Source organism: Thalia democratica, chromosome 3 (genome assembly GCF_965202585.1).
Source record: "Thalia democratica chromosome 3, ktThaDemo2.hap1.1, whole genome shotgun sequence".
Classification (NCBI taxonomy): Eukaryota; Metazoa; Chordata; class Thaliacea; order Salpida; family Salpidae; genus Thalia; species Thalia democratica.
The window spans coordinates 36,549,696-36,575,717 of NC_139167.1; the positions used below are offsets into that span (position 1 = coordinate 36,549,696).

General features: G+C 27.7%; 1 protein-coding gene across 1 annotated transcript; it reads left to right on the plus strand.

The window, feature by feature from the left end:
* Positions 1 to 221: 221 nt before the first annotated feature.
* LOC145831764 (insulin gene enhancer protein isl-1-like) lies at positions 222 to 18,279 on the plus strand. Its single transcript, XM_082939096.1, has 9 exons — positions 222 to 489; positions 1,761 to 1,941; positions 7,866 to 7,964; positions 8,148 to 8,275; positions 10,596 to 10,993; positions 15,727 to 15,909; positions 17,231 to 17,360; positions 17,449 to 17,762; positions 17,901 to 18,279. Exons 1-8 carry the CDS (start codon positions 372 to 374, stop codon positions 17,472 to 17,474), a joined length of 1,263 nt encoding a protein of 420 aa, XP_082795222.1. The 5' UTR covers positions 222 to 371; the 3' UTR covers positions 17,475 to 17,762; positions 17,901 to 18,279.
* Positions 18,280 to 26,022: the final 7,743 nt, after the last annotated feature.

A 26,022-nucleotide genomic window follows, 5' to 3' on the forward strand; every position in this document is an offset into this window, starting at 1 on the left:
TTTTCCCTTGTCTCGTTTTGAATAAAAAGAGTGTATGAAAAAAAAAACAATTGCTTCACACAGCGCATATGTAAACAGCGCGCTTCATTTTGGATTTTTTCAGCTTTTAGTAACACCAAGCTCTTAAAGTTTTGCGAATTCCACCCAATCGGCGTCATAAAATTGGCCAATCAGGACATCAGATGAAAACCTCGCAGGTCGCTCATTTGACAGGAGATTTCTACGTTCCGCCTGAAAGTGGGCTGAATAACTTTGACAGTCTTCAATTGGACGATACGACGCCACCTTACGGCTACTACTCTGTGGACAGCACCAAGGAACTCTTCTCGCCTGGATGCAACTATCAAGCAGGGGGAAGCACCGGAAGCGAAATGGACTTTCACTCGAACCAGGGAGAAGTTTCGAGCCAGGGGATGACCCCAATGTCGAGCGGGTCAAGTCAAACTATGATGCCTAAAAATTTGGACAACACGCAACAAATTGATAGAGGTAAATTAATTTGTGCTTCTTAAATACAACAAACTAATAGAAGTGCTTTATTATTTATTTTTAATCAAATAACTTTAGATTTTTGTTGCATAACACATTTCAAGTTTGAAAACAAGTTGAAAAAAACTTATCGGAATTTAAGTCTAACAACTTGCTAATTTTAACCAAAATACAGATTATTAAAGTTTTTAGTTTTATTTCGCTACAATTGTCTTAGTTACTTTAGTTTTGTTTAGGTAACTTGTTTTTTCGTGAAAAAATATTTGAGTCGACCACAGTACTTATCTTGATATGAGTGTAATAGAAAGACTCTGGTTGAAAAATATTTTGATATATTTTGTTTTAAAGCGTTACTAAAACATTTGTTCTCAAGTTTATCACGTAACTAGATTTTAAACTTTAGATTTCAATATACACGAACAAAAGAAAATGGCGTTTTATCGATTCGTAGCACGAGCTAAAAAAGGCTCAGCTGTAATTGTTATATCACCAAAGTCTTTTATCTAAAATTTATTAACAACATCCGCTTCACACAAACCGGTAACTCAAGTTCGATAAAAAAACAATTTTGTTTTCCTAGCAATGTTAAAGTTGTAAATTATTAAAGGTTTTAAATTTGAAAACGAATTTTTTTAATTAATTTTTGAAAAGTTTTCAGTCTAGTCAGTTATTCAGTCGAGCCGCTGCCAAATGTTTTGCAGATTTGACCCAAACATTTGTATAATTCGGTGAGAAAAGGAAAACATTTTCAGGTTTTTGATTAATAAATTACAACTCTTGTCGACGCCGGTAAAGCTCATCGTAAAATTTCAGGCAATTTTGCAGTAAATTAAGCGGCCATTACCCCGGTGAACCAATGTAGCTACCGGACGATAAACTCTTGAGGTTGGTTATTTTTATTAAGAAAACGTCGTATTTAACTCACTTAATCTTCTATCTAAGCCGTAATGAGGTGAATTTAAGTGAGATTCTTTTCCGGTGGTCGGTCTTATTTAGCTTGAATGAACTTACGTAAATGCGATGTTGAACTTTGTTTTTACCTCTCAACTTTTGGTTACAAAAAAGTAACCAAAAACTTTTTTTTAAGTAATATTTTAATGTTTAAAAGTAATATTCATTAAAAAGGCTTTAAATACAAAAAACATTGTAAAATTATCACAACTTTGTTTCAATTTTTTTTTTTTTTCAACTTTCTTCACTTTTATGTTTATATAATAACTGACTAACGACTAAACAAAGTTTCTCCAAATTAGCAACTAATATTTCTTCAGGTGTTACCAGGAGTTGCATGGAGTGCAGGCACCATATTCACGGCCCCTACATCAGCACGTCACAAGGGGTCGACTGGCACTCGCAGTGTCTCAAGTGCGCCACATGCGGATGTAACCTGGGAGATATGAGAACCTGTTACATCAGGGACGACAAACCTTACTGCAAAAACGACTATTTCCAGTTTGTTTAAAATTATATATGATACTTATATAACATGTTTAATTTTGTTTTAGTATTCAAAAAAAATTAACATGTACTGAATCGGAATTTATAAAATGATAAAGTTACTTAACAATTTGTTAAGTCTATTATAGATTACTATTAAGTCTAAAGTATTTAAAGTTTGTTTACATAATATAAATTTAAATAACAAATATTTTCTTAACAACAAATGTGTTAAAAATTTTCCTTTTTGTCAAAATAAGTACAGTTTACGTGTATATTTAGTATATATCTAAATTAAAATAATTATGTTTTACTTTTATATTTATTAAGTTTAATTTCTTAATGATTTCGATTAAGAACTCAAGTTGTTTAATTTTAGGTTTATAATCATATTTTAATTATACATACCTGTTCAGCTTTTTAAAAACTGTACAACATTAGAATAAACCTAATTGTCAAATAAAAACTAACAGTAGTAATACGGTTTACTTTAAAAACTAAGTTTGTGGACTAAAATTTATAATAGCTAAACTTGTGTAACACTACCCTAAAACAAATCGTTTACCTAGTCATAATTATTTTTTACAACGAAAATAAAGAAATTTTAGTCTTGAGAAAAATCAATACAAATTTTATTCTAAAACTTCAACGCTCAAGAAATGATTATTTCAATTTTAAGTTGCAAGTGACACGAAATCGATCAAAGAATATTCAACTGAAGCTGCAAAACCTTTTAACTCTGACGCAGTTGATTTAAAACACCTGTTTTGTTTAAAAACGGATGGAGTGTTTGGCAAAACTTTGGAAGTTTACAAAGCTATTTTCGCATGTGTCAAATTGGTTTTGCGCATTAACCTAAATGCAAAACTGTCGGTTCAGTTAACTCACAAATCAAATATTTGTAGTTAAGCTCAGTGTGTTGAATGTTGGATTAGCTCATTTAGCTGTTATTTGAAAAAAACTATTGTAAAAAACAAAAAAAGTTTAAAATATTAGAAATAAATGTTTTGTTTAAATGTGTATTTAACACAATACATATTGTTTTAGAATATTTAATGTGGTAATTTGGTTCATACTTGCTATTAAAAATTTCAGATTAAATTTTGATGAGGATTTTTTTTAACTATAACTTTAATTATTTTACTAAATAAATAAAACTTGAAATTTTATGTAAAGTTGAAAAATATATTGAGCAAAATGTTGTTAATTAATTTTTCAAACTTATGCCAATGTATAATATAATGTGTAATCGGAATTTTTAAATGTGTAATCGGAATTTGTTTATCTGATTATTTTGTAACAATAATTATACTTAACATTGTTTGAAATTTTTACCCCCTTGAGCTATTTAAACTGCTTTCGCAAATTCAATTTTAGCAAAAAAAATGTTTACTCACAATTACTTTACTTTTTATTTAATCTTTAACTTTTTTATTCATAAAAAAGTAAAAAGAAATGTTTTCAAGCAAAACAAATATTAAAATATAAAACAATGTCGTGTGAATAGCACGTAAATATATAAAATATAGTTAAACTTTAATTTGGACAACTATTTTGGTTTTTATTTTTCGATTTTTAAAAGCTCATTTGAAAAGTATTTAAATATTTTATCGGTTGTTTTTTTTTTCGATTTTCGATAGCAAATATTTTAGCTTTGCATTTTTAAAGCTTAAAAAGCCGACGACGAAATGTTTTAATTGTTTAGTTACTATCAAATAACAAAATTATTTTCACTTGTTGAATGCAAGTGTTAAATAGTTGCAAATACTAATTGTTTTGCCAAATTCGAGCTGATTTTAAAATCGCGCGCGACGAAATTCGTTTTGTTTGGTAAATAAAAAAGTAAAGACAAAAAATAATACATTAAAAGTCGTTCGTAAAGTATTTTCAAGGCCGAAGATTTTTAAGTGTATATTTTTAATGAGATACTTTTGTCTGACAATAGCAAAAAAAATTTTTGTAAAAAGCTTTAATTACGCTCAGCATTTAAAAAATTAAAAAGTTTTTAACTAAAATGTTTAAAAAAAATTTCTATTTGTGGTAATAATATTATTATTTTTCAAATAATTACCAGCGACTTAATTACTTAACTAATTTTAAACATCACATTATATAACTTAAAACTTCCGATAAAAGTATCATTTATATTTTGAGGTGACTGATAACAATTTCAAAAAGCAGGTTTATGTCAACATTAGACATCCGCTTGACAAAAAAGTTTACTAGTAGTTTCCTACTGTGTAGTTTTTATAATCCATATCATAATTTACACTTCTCATAAGTAAAACGGTCGTGTGACAGGAAAGTGTCTGTTTTGTTTTATTCCATTGTCAGCAGTCTCATGAATATTTCACAAGTTTAAACAAGCAAGATTTCATTCTTATCTCTCCTTCATTTTAAAACTGGTCATCCAAGCTCGGTTTAAAATTTTAAATAAAAAATTTTATTTTTCAATCTGTTTCCGGAAACAAGCGAGACTAAGCTTTTCGGTCTTTGAAAAGACAGTTATCCAAAGTCAAACTTTTCACGCAAAACTAAGAATGAAAGTTTCCAATCATTTTAATGTTCAGTCTGCGTCAAATTCAGCCTCTTTCTTACATTTGAGCCCCAGAACTTGATTAATCTCGTCTTTCTACATTGCTTCTTCCTTAAGTTTGTCTTTTGATGTCACTCAGTTCATTCATGCTCACCCGTGCATGACGTGTAAACGATGATGTGATACAAAACAATTTCCTGGTTTTAAACAAATAATTGCCAGTAGGTGAGATCAAGTTGCTATTGTTATTGCTATTGTAGACAACAGAGCCGGAAACTCAAGTAAGAACCTAGGCGAAATGTGTCAATTACAAAAATAAAAAGTGACAAAATTTAAACTCAACCAATTGTTGCTAGGCGACATCGCTACAAAGGAGAGGATAAAATAATCAGACGGTTTCTGACTGGCAGCTAAATGTTCATAAACTTGAGCCGAGATTTGTTCGATTGCGCAAGCAGCATGCGAACTTAGCCTCTTTGACACTCAGTTGGTCTCTTTGAGCAAGCTTCAAAAAGTCAATCGCTGCTAGTAAACTAAATTTTCTAAACTTCAAAACTCGAATAAAAATCGTATTGAAGTTATCTAAAATCATGAGCAAAGTTAACATTGCTGTTCGTAATGCTACCAGAGACGTTACCAGAGACGTCGTCATAGTCAAAACCGACAAAGGCTCAGCAACATCAGCAGTCATAACTTAACAATTCAAAGACGAATTTAGAATCTCTCATGAAACTTAAACCGCTTAACTCTCACGTTGCCAACTGCAATTAGCTTGAAGTGAGTTGATAACTCGCAATAATAGGAAGTTACTACACTGTCGCTTGCAGTTGTCGTTGTTGGTTTGAAGCCAAAATATCGATGCCGTAAACATAAAAACATATACATAATGGTCAAGTATATAACTGTTTTAGTAACATTTCTATACCTCATTTGTTAATCCTTTTTTTTAAGTGTTTAAAAAAAATTATTTTGTAAAGTTATATTAGTTAAAATTTTAATAAAAATTTACAATGCAACATAAAACATTATAATCTTGTAGGTAGTTTAGCATCAATAACTTATTACTTTTGAACTTTTGTCTACCTAAAAGTGTTTTCATAGATAACACAAGAGAAACGTAAACTTTTGTAATAACAAATTTGTGAGTCAACAGTATTTCTTAGTTCTAAAGTATTCTAAAGTTCTAGTAAACAGGTTCTTACATCATGTATAAACTATTAACTAAGTTGAATTTATATCATTCTTAATTAACTCTCAGTAGGCCGCCGACGGACACTCATGTGACGTCACTCAGAGATTACGTCATGTCTGTTCAAAGCTGTAAATTCTGCCGTTAATTAAACATAGGAATTAATAACTTTGAAAAATTATACTTAATTATCAATTTATTGTTTTTTCAAAAAGTTTTACAACTTATTAAAAAGACATGAAAACGAATTTATATCACTACTAGAACTTTTATTTAGTTTCTAAAAATATCAGACATCAATCATTTATCATCATTAATTAAATTACTAACTATTTAGTGATTGAAAAACAATAATACGACGTGTTTCGCACATACACAAACACACAAAAGACACTTCAAATAGTTCAAACTGACACAACTTTTTACCAGTCGGCTGTTTTTAAACACACAAGCTCGACCAAAAACACCAACTTTCGCTTATTTTCACCAAACACAATAAATTGAACAGCCATCAAACAGATTAGTTGAAAAGTTGTCGAGTTTCCGTAACTTGATCGTGCCTTGCTACGAGATTTATTTGCAAAACAAGTAAAAGTTAAAATCTCCAAAAAGTGCGATCTACTCACGAATTGTTTATAAAATGTTAAAAAAATCGATTTAAAAATTTTAGCTGACGAATAATTCTGGTATATGTGCTATAAATGTGGTAGAAGTGTAGAAACTTATTATGAAATTAATTTGAATCAAAAATTAACAAGAGAGCGAATTTATTAAAAAACTAGATTTTTTAGAGTAAATCGTAAAAACATATAAATATATATAATTATACTTTTATAAGCACTTAAAATATTTTGTGTAATTATTTTTACACTTTTAATACTTATTTTAACAACCAGAATTAAGATTTTTTTTAAGCTTGGAAAAGATTTAAATAAAAAATTAAAAAAAAAAAGTTTGCTTGAAATTTTTTTTCCGGATGTATTTTCCTAATGGAAACATATAAATCAAAACCAAATAAATACCGCAAACTAAGATGTTTATAATACCAACAAAGATTACAAAATTTAGAGGTCTTACAGTCTGCCTGATTCGCGACTGACGACATATGTTATCAGCTGCGTTAATCTTTGCTAAATTATTACTAATTCATTTAGTTTCTGTTTTTCTTTGTAAAGCTTTTATTTATTTACATATTCACTTTTTAAACCATTTTAAAACTAAAGTTTTCCACGGTTAATTGTTGAAAGGATTAATCAAAAGCTAAAATATCAGTTTTATATCTAAATCTTATTGTTTTATCTGTCCATAGCCAATAGAATTTTCATTAGGAATTGATTAGCACCTGAATAAAACACATCAAGGGTTTAAATTAAATCTCGATATGATGTCATAATAATTGCTGAAGTCAGCGGCCAAGTTGCACAGGTGATTTAAATCCGAGTAAAAACTCAATCCAGACAGTCGACCAGACTAGATTATCAGACAAACAACCAGACACAATAAACTGGAAAAGTTGATGAGTAAAAATGTCACCGTACAGAGAAAATCCTACGGGAGCAAGTATCATTATCAGGAATCACTGGCGTAATATTACGTCATAATGGAATGTCAATGCACACATAATTCTCAGTATTTTTACCAGTATTATTTTCTCATGTTATTCTCAGAACAATCGGTTGTCTTCGTATCAGTATTATTTTACAAATAATATAAAAAGATTTATTATATGTATCATAATACTAAAGTTTTCTATCAATCTAAATAGTTTATATATAAGAAAGAAAAAATCTGATTATAAGCCTTTTTGTTAATTCTATAAGAAAATGTTTAAATATCAAAATTAAATAGTTTGCAATAAAACTACTTAAAAAGTAGTAAAAATCTATCAAACTGTTAAAAATACGATTATTACCGTAAAAGTTTAATTATAATACTTTTTATCTAAGAGATGTATTAGGCTATTTCCTTAAAAATTTTTAAAATCCTTAGTGAATTTTTTTTAATACTATTAATTTTAACTATCGTTGTTGATATTAATTTTTAAATAACGATTTAAATTTAGTCTCTTTAAAGAAAATTATTAAAAAAAACAATTGTTTAAAAATTTTTAGAACCTTTTAAAAATTAATGTAAGTTGTTCTTAAAAACTTTATTCAAAAACAATTAAATCACGAGAACTAATTAGAAATGTAATAAACTTTGATTTGTTTTCAGCTTGTTTGCGCCAAAATGTGCAAAGTGCAAACTTGGACTGGTCAAAGGGGAATTGATGATGTCTAGCAGAGATAAAAAGTATCACGTTCAGTGTTTTAGGTTAGCAAAAAAATTAAAAAAAAGTATCATTTGACTCACTATAACGTTGAATTTAAAATATTAAAAACTAGTTTACACACATTATTGAAAGCACACGTTTTAATATACACCACGTTTTTAGGTCTCTTTTTATAATTACTCGTTTATTATGAATGAATTTTTATCAGTTGATTTGCATTACAGATGTTACGCCTGTCACAAACAGCTGATTCCTGGAGATTCTTTTGTATGTAACGACGTTGGAAGCATCTACTGCTTGCGAGATTACGAAAGACTTTTCAAAAAATCAGCAGAAGACAACAGATTTGTTGGTGAGTCATTTGACTTTTAAGATGCTGTGGTACAATTTTTTGTAAAGTAATGCTTTTAAGAAGTGTTGTCTTATAGGGAAAAGTATTATAAAAAGTTTTAAAGATTGATTTCCAAACAAAGTTTTTTTCCAAACTAAGGTATCAATAAAAGTACTACACATTTTAATACAAGTGCCTTAGTTTAGAGCATAATGGAGCTTATTCATTACGTACTCAATTTAAATAATTTTTTTTAACGTAAATTGTTTTAAGTTAAGCCAAAAAAATTTAAAAATTTTAAATTTTTTTATAATTTTAAGTGTTTTCTTTATTTAATCTTTAGTTATTACTTGTATTTTGTTTTTAGTAAAACTTATAAATGCTTTGTTAAAAATTAAAAAGTTTTAATAAGTATTATTGACCTTTTAAACTTAAATTGTTTAAAACTACTTTAAGTGATAATTATATCCGTATTTATAATATAGGAGCATAAGCTTTGTAAAATGAATATTTGTTTTTGTACTCGTTTACAATATCAAGTATTAATTGGTTATGCCAATTTACCAATAAACTGTATACAATTACAAGTACAACTGCTAAGCAGAGACTTTTATGTTAAACTTATTTAACTTCACACTCAAAATTAAAGTTTTAATCTCTCATTAACCTCTAACTTGCTCGTGGCTTCTGAAGCTCAAACATAAGTCAGTCAACCGTGAGGAAAACATACCCTCTTGCCAGCGGCTACTGTGCAATTTAATTGGATAATCCGTGCAAGTTAACCTCACATAACTCGACCTTCGCACTTTGTAATCTGATCAGATTTTCCGCGGCGAAACTTGCAGCACAATGAAGCTCGTTGTGGAGTGGAGAGGGAATTACCCTTTATCGAAACTCGTTTGATTGTTGAGATTCAGAAGTGTTAAAGCTTTTTTAAATATTTTTCTTTGTTTGTTTACTAATTATTCATTTTAATTCTCGTTATAACTTTTTTAAACTTATTGATTCTGGTTCTGCTATTTTTGTTGCGTAGAAAAACTCTCGCAAGGTAAAAGGTCAATGGTAACTTGATATGTGATTAAGTTGTAGAATTTTTTACAAAAAAAAAATCCGTTTAAAAGATTATTTGCTTGAACATAATTAATCCTTTTTCCAACAATTTCGACCTTATACATGTTCAAAAATACAAAAATGACCATTGAAAAAAAATTATATTTTACTTCAATACTTTTAATAGTTTTTATTAGTCTCAATTATATGTATATAGTTGAGAGAAGAAATATATAATATGTATACATATACTTTCTCAAAGTCTCTACCCTAAAAGTAGCTTCTAATTTTGATCTATGATATATTTATTAAGTTTAGAAAATTGCTTAGTTTTGGTTTAAAATACATATTTCTAGTAATTGTGTTCGAGAAGTTAGTTTAGATGTTTTATCCAATGAACTAAAACCTTAAGAAAAATATTTGTATTAACTAATAAAAAGCGAGCTTAAACATTAATATGTTAAATTTAAAAATTGAAATGCTGTCGAAAAACGACTTATTATTTGTTTAAACATTTTACTGTTTAACTAAAGTCAAATATCATTTTTTAGAAAGTCTTTTATGTTTAAGTTGTTTAAACCAATGTTCAAGAATTTCATTCTAGTAATCTAAAAAATCAATCAAAAAATAAATTTGCCCAAAACAAAATCACAAGCAAACTAATTGTGCGGAAACAATGACATCAACGCAGCGTTAAGCGTGACCAAACAAAAGCTGTTTCCAGCTAAAAGTCATGTTTAAACATTTATAAAAAGACAAACATCTTTCGAGCCGACAGTCACTTTAAAGTCTGGCAAGAAACCAAGTTACCACAGTTAAGGTATTTATACAGCGATAAAGACAAGTTGTCTCGAGCTTCAAGTAAACTCACCTGCAATAAATTTTAAACTGCCTTTCAAATGATAAACTGCTACATTTGAAATGATTTGCTTTGTCGGGATTTTTATCAGCTTCGATTTATGTGAACATTCGAAATTTACTTTTTGTTGCTAAAAATAAGCCACTGGTTTTCGATAGTTTTTGTAACAATGACGAGCTTTTTATTAATTTCTTGTTATTATTGTTTTGCAGATGATGTAAAAGTATAAACTTGTTTTGACGACACGCTTTAAACGCAGGACGCCATTTTCTACGATATACATTTATTTCAAAAACTTATCTGAATTAGTTGTTTATTTTAAATTATTTTGAAATTGTAACAGTTTATTAAAGTTAAATAACAATTATGTAATTAATAGTATTAAAAATATCTAGTAGTTTCGAAAACCACCTAACTTAAAAAACCTTGCAGACGCATACACGAGACAAATAGTTCCAGGACAGAACATGAATCACGGTCGCAGGGGAGGACGCATTTCATCGGAGGAGCGCGGCAAGGATCAAGGGGCAAGCAGCAAGAGGAGAGGCAAGACGACGAGACAGAGGACGGTGCTGAACGAGAAGCAGCTGACGGTGCTGCACACCTTCTACGACAACAACTGCAGGCCCGACGCCATCATGAAGGAGCAACTGACCGCCATGACCGGCCTCCCTCAACGAGTCATCAGGGTGTGGTTCCAGAACAAGCGGTGCAAGGACAAGAAGAGGTCGATCGCGCTCAAGCAGCAGCAACAGCAGAAGATGGAGCAGCAGGAGATGAGGAACGGCGAGGGAGGGGAGCAGCAGAATTCTGGGCAGCAAAAGCAGCAGGTTGGCTGGTTTGATGTAAAATACCAAAGTCTGGACTGGAAGTTTTTATATGAAAAATAAGTTAATGATTGTACATTTATACAAAAAATTGAGACACAATTCAATCTTAATTATTTTATTTAGCAAACAAGTAAGATATATTTCAAAAGCAGCAAGTTGGTTGGTTTGAAGTTAAGTTAAAAAAATCTGAAACAAGTTTTTAGCTGCAGACTTATTACTATTAAATTCTTTTTAAATCTAGTGCTTTTAGTTATTTTGATTATTTAGAACTTTAAAATATCCCTTTTATTAAACGATTTGTTATTAGAATAAAAAACAACAGCCTGAAAACAGTTTGAACAATGCCCAGTCATGTCTCTTTAGCTTTAAATTAAAAGTTTATTTTTGATCTAAACTTTACACTGTTTGTTTTCTAAAAGAAAGTTCTTAAATTTTACGTTTGGTACTAAAATAAAATATCTAAAGTACTTTTTTATACTAGCTTATTACATGTAAAAAACAAATAGTTAGTTAATATTCAAATTTTTAAATTATACAAAAATTTTGTTACGATGCTTGTTTATGTAAAAATAAAAAATATAGTACTTCCGGGTAGAACTTCTAGTCAAGCAGATATACATTATATACAATCAAATTTATTTTTGTTTTGTGTCAAATGAATTTAAAACATATGAAATAGAAACATTTAATAATATTCTGCATAAAATAGCACAAAACAAGAATCTCAGTTTTGAAATAAGTGATTTAAATAGTTTTCAGTTTATGAAAACTTAACGTTAATTATAGGAAACTTGCTTCGAAACCAATGTAAGGACTTTTTTGGTACATGAAATTGGGTAGATTCTTATCTTATACTTATGCAATATTTTATATGGTTGGTCCTGTTATATTTTTTTGCATAATAATTTATTAATATAAACTTTTCAAAATTTCCTTCAAAGATTTCGTTTATGCTCTCACGTTCGTAATTATATTTTAATTAGTTCCCATACACTCAATACACTTTGTCTAATATTGTCAGTCAATACATTTATACTTTTTAATTGACTTTCAAATCGATTAATGTAGACTTCTGACCCTTTATCAACTAATATCTTTTCGCTTGTATTTGAGCCAGCAGCATGTTACTTTCGAAGGTTCTTGCCAAATTTCACGCCTATCGTGCCACCCATTAAGCCTCAACACCAGAGTCTTATGACGTCATAATCCAATGCATTTCGCACAGCTGCAGTTTGTACGAGCTGCAGTTTGTACGTATTGTTTTTATCTTTAAGTTGCTGACCTTGGCTAACAAAAGTGTTGATCAGTTGGCAGATTTAAGTTAAAAGTTTTTAAATATTTTACATCTCAAAGCTACTTGGCCTAATAAAAAAAATCAATAAAACTGAAAACAAATTTTTAAACACAAAGTTGTTTAAGTACATTTTTAATGCATAAAAGTTGTTACTGTGACCTGAAATATTTTATTTTATAGAAAATGTCTACTTTTTAAAAATAAAACGAAAAGAAAATATTTACATTTTAGTGTTGATTCCTAATCACTTTTCATTGTTTAAATTTATTTATGTTAAGCTGTAAAAATATCTATTCTTATCAACTTGAACTATATCTTTAAAAGTTTATATTTTTTTTGATACTTTAGTTTTATTTTTCAAAACTACGATACAATTTATCAATTTAAACGTCGTTTTTTCTTCATTTTTCTTATAAAAATTTAAATTTATAAATATGAAGCTTATATTTTATAAACATCATACATACTTTGAACCTTTTAGATATGTAAAATATTAAAACTTTACGAGCTTAAAACTTATTATTAGCAGTTTTAGTGGTACATTCGTTAAATTCGAAGTTAATAAATTTTACGAGGTAAACAAAAATTTTTTTTTTTTTCATTTAGTGTGTCCGACAATTTCGCACTCTTACACCTCATGACTAAACAGCGTGATTATGATAAACGACATTCATTTGCGTTGCCCTAACGATGGTTTTTATATGTTCAGGATGCTCCTTTGGGAAATTGTTGCCATGGAAGCGTTGTGCCATAAATTTAATTACTCGCCCGTTATTTTGGTGAAAAAAAAAACGCAATCAAGCATTTATTAAACATGCTCATTTTTTCTGAAATTCTGATTTAATCTTTAGGTAAACCTACCTGAAAATTGAAACTTAATTTAGCTGTAATAATTCAAACTAGCATTTTTACTAATGAATAAACAGTTGAAATCTAAAACAGAAAGCAACAGGAAAAAAGCTGCAACTAAGCCTATTTTAAGTTTAAGTGTCTTTAGTTTAAGTAGCCTCTCTGCTGATCCGACTTAGATCATAATCTTTTTTTCTTTACACCTGCCTAAAAGTAAGTTGCTAATCAAAATAAAAAAAACAAAACTCCGGAAACAACTCATTTATTTTTAATCAAGTTTGGTTTGTAAGCGCGTTGCAATTAAAAAAAGAGGTTTTTGTTACGTCACAAAGTTCAGAGAAAGGACAGAGACGCCAAACCGTTTTTTTTATATTGTTGGCTCCGGGACGCCTGCATATCCATGAGCTCATCGATCAGTGTGATCTAGGATGAAGAATCGCTGCTTCTTATTTTTCCCGGAATTAAGTTGTGCTATGACAAGACTTGAACATTTTACTTTTCTTAACATTAAACCACAATCTTGCTTGTCAGGTGAAAGTAAAATAACGAGGTTTTAAATAAAAATAAGGAAACAAAATTATTTTTTTCATGCAAACATTTAAGCAGGTGATCAATTATTAACTTGATCAGATCACACACCATCTTCTTGTCTGCTTGTGTTTTCAATATTTCGATAAAATTAAATTTATTTACACAAAAAAAAAACAAAAGAAGTATCAGCATTGTTATTAAAACTCATATGTTAAACAGGAATAAGTTTCAGTACTTTTTTATAGATATAATCATAAGTATCAGTAGGATCAGTGAAGTGTGTGTTTTGTAATTATATCTCAAGTAGTATATCAGCTAAAAATATTATAGTTTCTAAGTTTTAACAAAAACCACTTTTACAATGTTGATATTGTTAAGCTTACTCTACCAAGGCTATTTTCACGTTATTAAGTTAATTTGCGTGCTCAATAACTAGAAAAAAAAAGTTAAGTCTTAAATTAAGATTTAAGTAATAACGTTTGTAACTGGTAAAATGTAAGTGGAAACTATTAATAATAAAACTATTTAAAACACACGTTTATAAAATTTCATAAAGTATGTAAAATTTACAATCAAAATTGAAGTTAATATTTAGTAAGTATATTTTTCGGCAAAACTTTGTGTAAGTAGTAAACTGTTAAATAAAACTTTTGTAATAAACCATTCCTTTTCAATTTGGATTTACTAAAAAACAGCTCAACAAATTAATGCTCGTACTTTTTTAATGTTTATTTGACCAAGTGACGGCTTGTGATTTGTTTATTAAATTGGCATCATCAGAAATGCATTAAATATTCAGCAATCTACTTCAGAAAGTAGTAGTACAACAAACATTAATTTATTTTATAAAACTAATTTAATTTTGCAACTTGTATTTCTCTGTTGAAGTGAAATTGGAGGCGTAGTTTTCTAGAATTTTTTTAACTAGTTTTGAAATATACTTTCATCAATTAAATAATAAACAAATTTTTACGATAACTTAGTTCAGTTTTTTTAGTATATATATATGTTAATATTCTATTTATGATGAAAGTAAGTCTATAAAATACTAGTCAAGATAAAATGATTTTACATATATCTATAATTTTATTACTATTTATACTTTTTGTACAATTATTAGTTCATATTTTAAAGAATTCAAAATAGCCAAACATGTAGATAAAAAACGCATTATAAATAGATAAAATACTAGCTGTGTATCATTAAAAAAAGCTCCAAATACACATCAAGCCCGCATTCTATAGCCAGAGTGACGTCATAACCACAAGTGATGCGCAAGTGTGCTGCGTGTCTCTGGTAGCAGATCAGCAAAATCAATTTTCAATAAGGAGAAGATAAATTTTCTTGTATCGATTTAAATATTTGTTCATAGTTTTTTTAATTGAGGCAGTTTAAAGAGATAAACAGTTTCGAACTTGATTAATTTTTACTTGGGATTTTTGTTTATTAGTTTTAACAAATAAGACTTTCTCGCTAACCACTGGAAAATAATTTTGAAAGCGTGTTACATTAGTTTAGTGTTCAAAAGTATTATACTTTTAGAATATACATTTTTTCTTTAAAATTCCAAAAATAGTTTTAGAACGAGCAATCTAACTAGAACCATGGACTTAACGCATCAGACCATAACAAATTTCAAACCAGTCCACAGACAAGTCGAGGGAGCAATAGAAAGTATAGGAGCAATAAAAAACAATATATTTTTTAAAACGCTATACTTGTTTCAGAACGAAGCATCCAACTCGAATGATGGACATTAAACGTAAGACCAACAGGTCAAAGGTCAAGGACAATATTTAAGCCAGTCAATTGACCAGTCGAAAGCTTGAAAAATAAAAGTATAAGAGCTGTAAAAAAATAGCTTTTCTTTCAATCCCTAAAGCCAATTTAAGAAATTGGATCTAGGACAGGATATTTGCAGCTTGCTTGTAGTTTGAAAGGGTGTAACTGTAATTAGGTTTTAAAAATAAAAATATATTATAATCAAAATTATATTTGTTAGAAAAATGGAAGCTAAGATAGCAATATTTCTTTTCTAAAACAGTATACACAATTTTAGAACGAAGCATCCAACTCAAACGACAGACCTGACACGTCAGATCAGCCAATCAACGGTCCAGGACAAAATTCAAACCAGTCGATGGGTTACCACCACCATCAGAAGGAGCAGCAGCCGGCTTGGAAGGCGCTGAGTGATTTTGCACTGCAGAGCGAGATAGAAAAACCACCGTTTCAGCAGCTGGTTTGTTTGTAAAATATTTCGTAAAAAATTTGATACGAATTTCGTGGTTGGAAATTTGTAGTTTAAAAAAAAATGTTTGTTTTTTTTGTCATATTTTCAACTTTTTTATGAAGTGTTACTTTTTCTCCTCGTTAAAAAAGTTAATTTAACTCTTAAACAATTAATTTGGTCACCACTGTTAAATGCGTGGTCATACCTTATGAATGACTTAAGCTTTGATACAAAAACTGATTTCTTCACAACTTTAAGTCAATTATGTAGCATAAAAAAGCATACTTTGTTTTATTGATGTACTTAAATTTTAACTTACGAAAAGTAAGAAACAAATAGTATTTTAATCTTAAATGCTTTCAATTTCATTTAATCTCTTTAATTCCATTTCATATACACATGACTTTTAATTTTATGTTACACTTACTGAAAAACATCGAACCTAAATTGTCCTTGTTTGTTTAATTGATAAATTCACTCTTTTTTTTAATGCAATAAGTCAAACATGATGTTGTGTACTTTGGAATTTTGAAAGTTTTCACTAATCTTGCTAAATATTTGATAGTCTTTTGTCAAATATATTTGTTTTTAAAGTTGGAGAAATTCAAAATAATGTTTAGAAGTAAACCTCAATAATTACGTGACAAAAGTTTGACAACTAAGCTCACTAAATATCGGGCGTTATCTACACTTTCGTTGTTTTAAGTGACTTTGTAAAAATTTTTGTACATAAGAATATTTGATACTGTTTTTTCGTTATTTTATTCACTTTTTTAGGTTTTTAATTGTAAAACTTAGTTTTGAAAGCAATTTTAAAATGATGGATAAAAATTTTGCAAAAAAAAAGATTGTTACTGTTCTCAAGTTTATTTAATAGAAAACAAAGTTGTTTTTATTAAATAGCTTTGTTTATGTACATATAGATTAAATTTTAAACCAAAGTCATACTTTATGTAAGATTTACTGCAATATTAAAAAAAAAATTGTTACGAGATAAGCTTTGGTTTAAGGTGCCTCATATTTATTTAAGTATACGTGTGTCTTAGTTAAGTTTAGTAATTACAACAATGTTGATAGAAAGCAAACAAAATTCAAAGGAAAATTAAGTTTTAGAAGTTTCTTCAAAAAATTTAAAAAAAAAGTATGTAAAAACTTACATTTAATATTTTTATTTGTTTGTCATATAAATCCCTTTAACGTTTTTCAGGTTAGAAAGTTCTTTAGCCAGTTGTAAAAAAAAAGCGTTTGTAGAATTGTTCAAAAAAACTTATCATAGAAAAAATATAAACTTTTTAAATCATGATAAACAGAAAACAAATGTTTCTTACAGGTAAACAACTTCTCAGATCAGGCTCCCTCTTCAATGTCTGATTTCTCGGAGGTTTGCAGCATCCCCTCCGTATCTTCTCACAGTAACTTCACTAACTCCCCTGCTATATCTTCTCCTTATAACACAGAAAGTAAGACTGTTTGCAAACTTATGAATGAACGGCTTTACGTTACTTTTGGTTAAAACTTTTATTTAACAACTTAACTTCAACTATACAGAGTCAAAGATCGTATTTACTGGCTGAACAAGTCATCAAAAGAAAGTCGCGATCGAACAAATCGATGAAGATGAGGCTCAATAAGTTCAATAAGATGAAGGCGCACGTTCAAATGTTCTCACACTAGAAATTTACGAAGCTGAAGCAGGTGCTCAAAAGGGAAAACACCAAAATAAAAACCAATTCAAATTTCAAAACAACAGAGATTACAAAGGATTTGCCGTGACCACTTTATGGAACAAAAAAGTCTAATACCGGGTGAAGGTAGGGCCGCTGACTATTCTGGGCGAGAAAGTTCAGGAATACTACAATGAGGTTTTTATATAAAACATAAAAATTAGTCGCATTTCAACTTTTTTTGAGGTTAAATTTCAAATGAAATGTTTTGAAAATTTGCTCGATTAGTTGCATCAAAAATTAACTAGATACTTAATATTTTTCTTTTTTTAACAGAAATTCGGAATAAGACTAGGCAAGACAAACTTAAGCATCAGGCACAAGTTTTTTTCATTGCTATTTTATCCTAAGTGCAGGAAAGTTATGTTTACTTTCGTAAAGCCTCAAACTTCAAAACTCAAGTGTCACAATAGATATTTGAATATCCACTCAGTGTTCAAATAAGAACTGTCTTGTTGTAGAGCAACTTTATTTGAACTCATTGCTTGTTTGAATGCCCAGTTGCAAGTATTCCGTTTTTAGCTATTACTGTACTACTTGAGACTTAAATACATGCTAAAACTAAACTGAAAAACATCTTTATACTTAAATTTTAATAAACTTTTTGAAATTAGGTGGTTTTAATGTCATCACCTTCTATTTTAAAATATTTTCTAACTACTCAATTTTTTAAAGAATAATTACTTTAAATTTTATTGCATAATATTTTGATACATTAGTTTTCATCGTTTTGTTAAAAATTTTGTAATAATTGTATGCCTTTAGATGAGGTTAAAGTTTTTGAACCAGTAATTTTTTATTATTTTTATAAGGAAGCTTAGATAGGACATTTTTAAACTTAGAGCTTACATATAAATATAGTTGTTGGTATTTTTTGGTTCTATTTTTAGTTAGATTTAATGCTGTTAATTTAATTGAAATAATAAACATAACTGCTAATAAAAATTCAATTATTAATGTTTTATTATTAATTATATATTTTGTTTAAAGTAATGAATACATACAATGACTGCAAAAACAAATATAATGATTGAAATAGTTTAGAGTATAAGTTTTTTTATCAGTCTAAATTTTATTTTTCTAATTTCTAGATTATATAAAGAAATACTAAAAAAAAAAAAATTATAAACCGAACTAACACAAAAAGACAGAAATTTTAAAAATAATAGTTATAAGACATTTGTATCTTATATGTTTTTAAGAACGAATTTCGAAATTTAAAGTAAATTGTTTGTACAATAAAAAAAAGTTAAATTTTATTTTCTAAAATTTTAATTAATATCTTACTTTTTTATATTTTTGTTTAGTTTTATTTGTTTTTATAGTTTCACAATAAAGTCTCTTTTTTTATACAACAATCTAGTTAAGTTAAAAATAAAATTGATATTCAACAGTTTATTTGAATGTTGAAAAACCATAAGTAGTTATTATTTTATAAAAACCACTAAAAATGTTATAAACTTGAAAATAAACTATAACCACTGATCGGTGGTTCAGTCGTGGTCAAGTTAGGTGGTAATTTAATTTAGGATTTTGCCTTGGTTTGTGACCGCGTTATGCGTTTTATGTCGTCTATCGATAAGCGTTTGGACGACAAGATCTAATATGTTATTTAATTACAGTATTACAGAAATGTTCAAATGGAACGCTCGTTACATTTAACGTATTAATTTTATTACTAAGCTAATTTTAAAGAAGCAATTTTAAATGAATTGTGATTTGTATAGTACAAGTACAATTCAATGTTATGTGATAAAGTGAACAAAAGTGACACAGTTCTACTACAACTGACTCGAGGCTTTCTTAAGCTAAGTAACTAACTGTCGGCTGAGAATTAAACGACTACGACAATTTTTCTATCTTGCTTTAATATTGTGAAATCCTCTGCAGTCCTTCTGACTGTCACTTGGACCGTTCCATGCAAGAAAACCCCATCCCCCAAAAAAAAAACCTTAAGAAGTTACTTAGAAAAACTTATTTCTTTTTTTACTCTTTTCTCTATTCTATTACGTCACACGAAAAAACCTTTCAGTAATTTTCAACTTAAACTTATTGTTGATTCCTTCGTTGTACTTATAGATACAAGTAGTAAGCTACTAAGTGTTATAAAATATAATTATGTTAATTTGTTTGCTTTCACTAACAATTAAAATTAAAAACAAAATAATACCTATTGCTAAAGAAGTCTCATATGACTATAAAAAAGCAGATTTTGAAAGCATCAATGATTTCCTGTCAAAAATTAATTGGACCTCTTTATTTAAAAATTCAGAAAATCTCCAGCATTTCTACGATCAATTCATTAGCTCAATCCAAATCTCAATCAAACGTTTTGTTCCAATTTATTCTAAAAATAACAAAAGTAAAAAATATCCATCTCATATTAAAAAGTTATTAAAAGAAAAAGCGAATCTATACAAAAAAAGTAAGACAAATAAATCACTTTTGATAAAATACAAAAACAAGTCTAAAGAATATCAATTAGCTGTTAAAAAATACAACTTTGAATATGAAAACAAATTCTGCAAAAACCCAAATTTAAAAAAGTTTTATAGCTACGTGAAATCTAAACTTAAGTTAAATAATTCCATACATCTCTTATATGATAATGATAAAAACAAAACAGTAACCTCAGATTTTGAAATAGCAACACTTTTTATCATAAACTTTCAAAAAATTTTTAAAAAAGACGAGAGTTACCAGTCTTTTAAGCTACCCCAAAAGAATTGTAGTAAGATGCAAAATTTTTTCATAACCTATGAAGACATTATAAGTTCAATTAACCACTTAAAAGATAAAATCATAAGAACGCCAGAAAACATTCCACCCTATTATATCAAGCATGTTATCCAATCAATAATTTTTCCATTTTCATTAATGTTTAATTGCTCTCTAGAACTATCTGATGTTCCTAAACAATGGAAAACATCTTTTATTATTCCTGTGCACAAGAAAGGTAATATACACGATGCATTAAATTACAGACCAATATCTCTAACAAGTGGCTTTTCAAGAATTTATGAACATATTGTATCTTCAAAAATTCTCAATCACCTCTTTGATAACAAATTATTAACTAACAAACAGTTTGGTTTTGTTCCAAACCGCTCATCAACCATTCAACTGCTAACATGCTTACATTCTTGGTTAGTTCCTTATCTCAAAAATGAATTTACTAAAGTAGTTTTAACGGATATTCAAAAAGCCTTTGATTCAGTATCACACAAAAGATTATTAAAAATTTTAAATCAGTATGGGCTACATGAAAGCTTAATTGATTGGTTTGATAACTTTTTAAATAATAGATCACAAAGAGTACTCATCAATAATACGCTTTCTGACTCTTTAACAATCTACAGTGGAGTACCACAAGGTGGTGTAGTTGGTCCCCTTCTCTTTTTAATTTATATTAATGATATTTGTTCAAACATTGATATTAAAAGTGAGTTAAGCTTATTTGCAGATGATGCCAAAATCTTTAGTCAGTCAAATACATCATTACAACTATTTTTAGATAATATTTACATATGGTTAAAAACAAGAAAACTAAACTTAAATCCTAGCAAATGTAAAATTCTAACCATTAACAAAAAAGAATCTTCTCCAACTGACCTCTTAATCAATAACATCAAGTTACCAGAAATTAAAGTTTTTAAAGATTTAGGAATTTATATTTCCAAAGATTTGAAATGGAATGAACATATCAACTATTTATATAAGATTGCAAAAACTACATGTTATCAAATATTAAAACGTTTTAAAACTAATTCTGCTTCAATTCTGACAAAACTATTTAAAACATACGTTCGCCCTAAACTTGAGTTTAGTTCCCAAATTTGGTCACCCCATTTAAAAAAGGATATTAACAAAATTGAATCTGTGCAAAGGAGTTTTACCCGTCATATTTGTAGTCGTTGCAACATATCTTACACGTCATATAATGATAGAATGATTAAATTTGGCTTGAAATCACTGGAATATAGAAGATGGGAATCTGATTTATTAACTCTTTACAAAATTATCAATGGCAAATATAAAAGTTTTTTTAACCAGTTTTTTAATTTTTCCCAAAATAAATATCAACTAAGAGGAAATAATTTGAAAATAAAATGTAAACATGATTTTCAAAACAGTCAGTGGCAAGGCGCATTTTTTCACAGAGCAAAAGCTATGTGGAACAGACTACCTCAGGATATAGTATCTTGTGAGAGGGTAGAACAATTTCGTTTAAAGCTAAAAAGATTTGATTTAAATACGATAAATACCAGTAAAATTCATTAATTTTCCACTGTAAACAAAAGAAAAAATATTCGTTTCCCTACGCCTCCCCCCTACAAACTATTAGTTTACTTATATATTTTGTAGTTATGAATTTTGTTTTATAAGCCATGATTTTAGACAAACTTCTTTACTGTGTGTACTAAGTAATATATAAATTTGAATTTTTTGAATTGAATTTTCAATTTAGTCCATTTGTTTATCATATTGTGTTTAACTTTGTGTTTTCATTTAAATTATGTTTGTATATATATATATATAATTTATCTTAAAGTTTTGAATATAAGTTTATTTTCTTTTCTCTTTTTGTGTGTCCTGTTTAAGTGGCTCAGGTTTTGATGCCTGAGTCCAACATTGCACAATAAACAATATAATAATAATAATAATAATAATAATAATAATAATAATAATAATAATAATAATAATAATAATAATAATAATAATAATAATAATAATAATAATAATAATAATAATAATAATAATAATAATAATAATAATAATAATAATAATAATAATAATAATAATAATAATAATAATAATAATAATAATAATAATAATAATAATAATAATAATAATAATAATAATAATAATAATAATAATAATAATAATAATAATGATAATAATAATAATAATAATAATAATAATAATAATAATAATAATAATAATAATAATAATAATAATAATAATAATAATAATAATAATAATAATAATAATAATAATAATAATATTAATAATAATAATAATAATAATAATAATAATTTGCCGCATAACTTCGCTAATCAATATCAAAAGTTCGATGATATACAGCAGGTGCGAAGAAACGTTGCAGGTTCAATTTTTGATCTTAAACATAGTTTTGTTATTTTTTGTTTTACGTTGGACTCAGACATCAAAACTTGAACAGAAAAAAACGATAAAAAAAGAAGACAAATAAACACTTTATTGAATAACTTATAATTAAGAAATAATAATAACATAACAGACCTTAGTTTCGCTTTTTCACAAAAAGGAAACCTTCTACACAAAAAGAGCATGACATTGTAGTGTAGATAAATTTTTCAAATTTATTACACTTAGTAAAACAACTTTTAGATTAAGTTTTGCAAATTTACTTATAATTAAAAAAAAATTAAAGGTAAGAAGTTTCAAATGTAAACCAAACTTGTATACAAACTAAACGTATTTCCAACCGATGAAGTACTAAAATTATCTTTAATTGAACATGAAGTTCTTCATACTTTTTTATGAGAGATTTCATGTTCAATTAATGATAATCTTAGAAAAACGTTCACTTACATAAAGACAGTTTCGATAAAACAAAGCTTGGACCATTTTAAAAGTCTTAATTAAGTGAATTAAAATAAGTTTTTTTTCTAAATTTTGTTACAGTGACCGTTAGAAAAATGAAAGTTTTTGAAATTTACAATTGGGCATACTTGTATATATTATTAAAGTACTAGAAATTAGGAAAAAAAAAAACTACCTTTGAGAACACAGCAAAGTAAGAATATTAAAGTTAAAATAAAAATTATATTTTTTGGCTAAAACATCCTAAGAAAATAGAAACTAAGGGGCCCAGCTCCAAAATTCAAACAAATCCGATAATTTTTTTTAAATTAAAGCCAAAGGAGCGTTCTCTTTATTTAAAAAAGTCTTAGTTAGCTTTAAAATTAAGGAAACTAATTGGACTTAAAGTTTTGAGTATTTTTTTTAATTGAAAAAAAAAAAGCTAATCCAGCTAAGTTAACGCTAGTAAACAAATGTGGATGAATTTAAAACAGACGTAACTTATCCTACTCTAAACTGATTTTGTGAATATAAAAACAAATAACTTTAAAGCTATACATAATTTGAAAGCTTACATAAAAGAAAATGAGAAATTTTGTAATAGCAAAAGTATTAATCTAATAACATTGATGATTTTTTTTAGGATATTGTATCTCTTCGATGTTTGCTAAATCGCTGTTTACGTATTAAGTTTTGAAAACAAAAATTTGTTTATACTTTATATTGTTTTAATAAACCTTGAACTTGCAGTGAAAATTGTTTAAAAAAAAAAAAAAATAAAGTTTTAAAACGTAAAAACATTTAAAATGTAAAGCACTGTGAAGTTAAAAGTACTATAAGTTAAATTAGAAATATATTTAAATCAAAAATAATAACAAATAAGCCTTTTACGAGTTTCGGCAGTAACTCATTCAGCTGTTCACTTTAAAAAGTTTTAAAAGCAGAATGTCAACAGAATGTTTTAATTGTTTAGCAATCGACAAATAACAAGATTATTTTTACTTGTTGATTGCCAGTGTTCAATGTAAATATCGATTGTTTTGCCAAAATCCAGTTGATTTTAAAGTTGCACGCGATGGAGCTTATTCTGGTTGGTAAATAAAAATCTAAGAAACAAAAATAAAACATTTAAAAATCACCGTGAAGTGTTTTTTAAGCCGAAGACTTTTAATTGTTGTTTTTTTCACTTAACTTTTTATAGTTTGACAGAAGCTAGGCAATTTAATAGTTTAATAAAGCTTTATACTTAGATCAATTTAGTTTTTTTTATTTAAGATATTTTTAATTTTGAATAATATAAACAAGATAAAGTATTTTTATATAAGTATAAAAAAATTAAAACGACAATAAAACACTAGCAAATACATTATTCATACACTCTTAAACATACACAATAACTTATAATTAAAAACTGTTTATAAAACAATTATTTATATTTTCGAGTGGTTTATAGTTACTTTGAAAATAAAAATATTTTTGTATTAAATTACAATATTTGACACTCGTGTGACAAAAATTAATATCAATTAGACAATTAAAGAATTATGCAAGTTTCACAACTGTGTAACTGTTCTTTTTTAACCCATCATACAATTTACATTTCTGACAATTAAAACGGTCGTGTGACAGAAAAGTGACTGTTTTGTTTTGTTCCATTGTCAGCAGTCTCATAAATATTTCACAAGTTCAAACAAGAAAGATTTCATCTCGTTCTTATCTCACTCATTTTCAAACTGGCCATCCAAGCTCGGTTCAAAGCTTTAAACTTTTTTTCTAACTAAGTGTTTCCGGAAACAAGCGAGATTAAGCTTTTCTGTTTTTGTAAAGATAGTTCGAAGTAAAACTATTTTGTGACAAACAAATAACTAAGAATTTTTTTTTAGTCTTTGCACCTAATCCAGCCTCTTCTTTGCAACTTTGCGCCCCACATTTTATTAATCTTGAATTATTCATTACCGCTTCTTCAGGTTTGTATTTCAGCTCAGTTAAATGTCACTCAGTTCATTCATGCTCGCCCGTGCATGACGTGTAAACGATGATGTGATAAAAAACAATTTCCCGGTTTAAAATAATTCATCGCCATTCAGTGTGCCAAGTCGCTATTGTTACGACAGAACCGGAAGCTCCGAAGAATGCGTCAATCACACAAACAAGAAACAGTAACTTAAACCCTACTGTTTGTTGCAAGAAAATTTGTCGCGCGTATTACGTCATCGCTATATTACGTGCCTCACAAGTCGGTCGTTTTATGGGTTTCCTTTTATTGGGACTTTAGTTGCAGCAAACGAAAACCCATATAAAAAAACTACTGTGAGTAGGTCTTTTTGTCGGTTTCCCTTTTTTTAACAATTCAACTTTATTTCATGTAACGTTATTTTAAAAAAAAATAGTATATTTTTTTTTGCGGTCTTTTCAGAAACAAAATTGTAAAATTGTTCAAGTTTGTTTTTAAATTATTTCATTTTTCAATTTTTTATATAATTTGTAAAATTATGTGTTCCCTAATTTAGCAAATGCTATTAGGCTTTTAACTTTATAGGTCTCATTTCTAAAAGTTTTATAAGAAAATATTTTTTTTTTTAAGTGTAATTTAAACTAACTTTATTTAAACTTATATATGCCTTTTAAAACTTTTTCATTTCAATTTGTTTTGATAAATTTATAATGTTAAAAAGTGTCTGTTTATAACTTAAACAATTTATAACTTTTTAAACTTTAAGAACTTGCTTAGATAAGGAAAGTAGTTGTAAGTTTTGACATTTAGTTTTGTTATTGTATCAACTACTGTGTTTTGATTTAAAGAATAAAATTTTTTATAAGCATTTCAATGGTT

Coding starts and splice junctions, on each gene's coding strand:
- LOC145831764 (XM_082939096.1), top strand. CDS start 372: ATGGACTTTCACTCGAACCAGGGAGAAGTTTCGAGCCAGGGGATGACC. Junction 1,942..7,865: donor TGCAAAAACGACTATTTCCA/GTTTGTTTAAAA, acceptor ATTTGTTTTCAG/CTTGTTTGCGCCAAAATGTG. Junction 10,994..15,726: donor CTGGGCAGCAAAAGCAGCAG/GTTGGCTGGTTT, acceptor ACACAATTTTAG/AACGAAGCATCCAACTCAAA.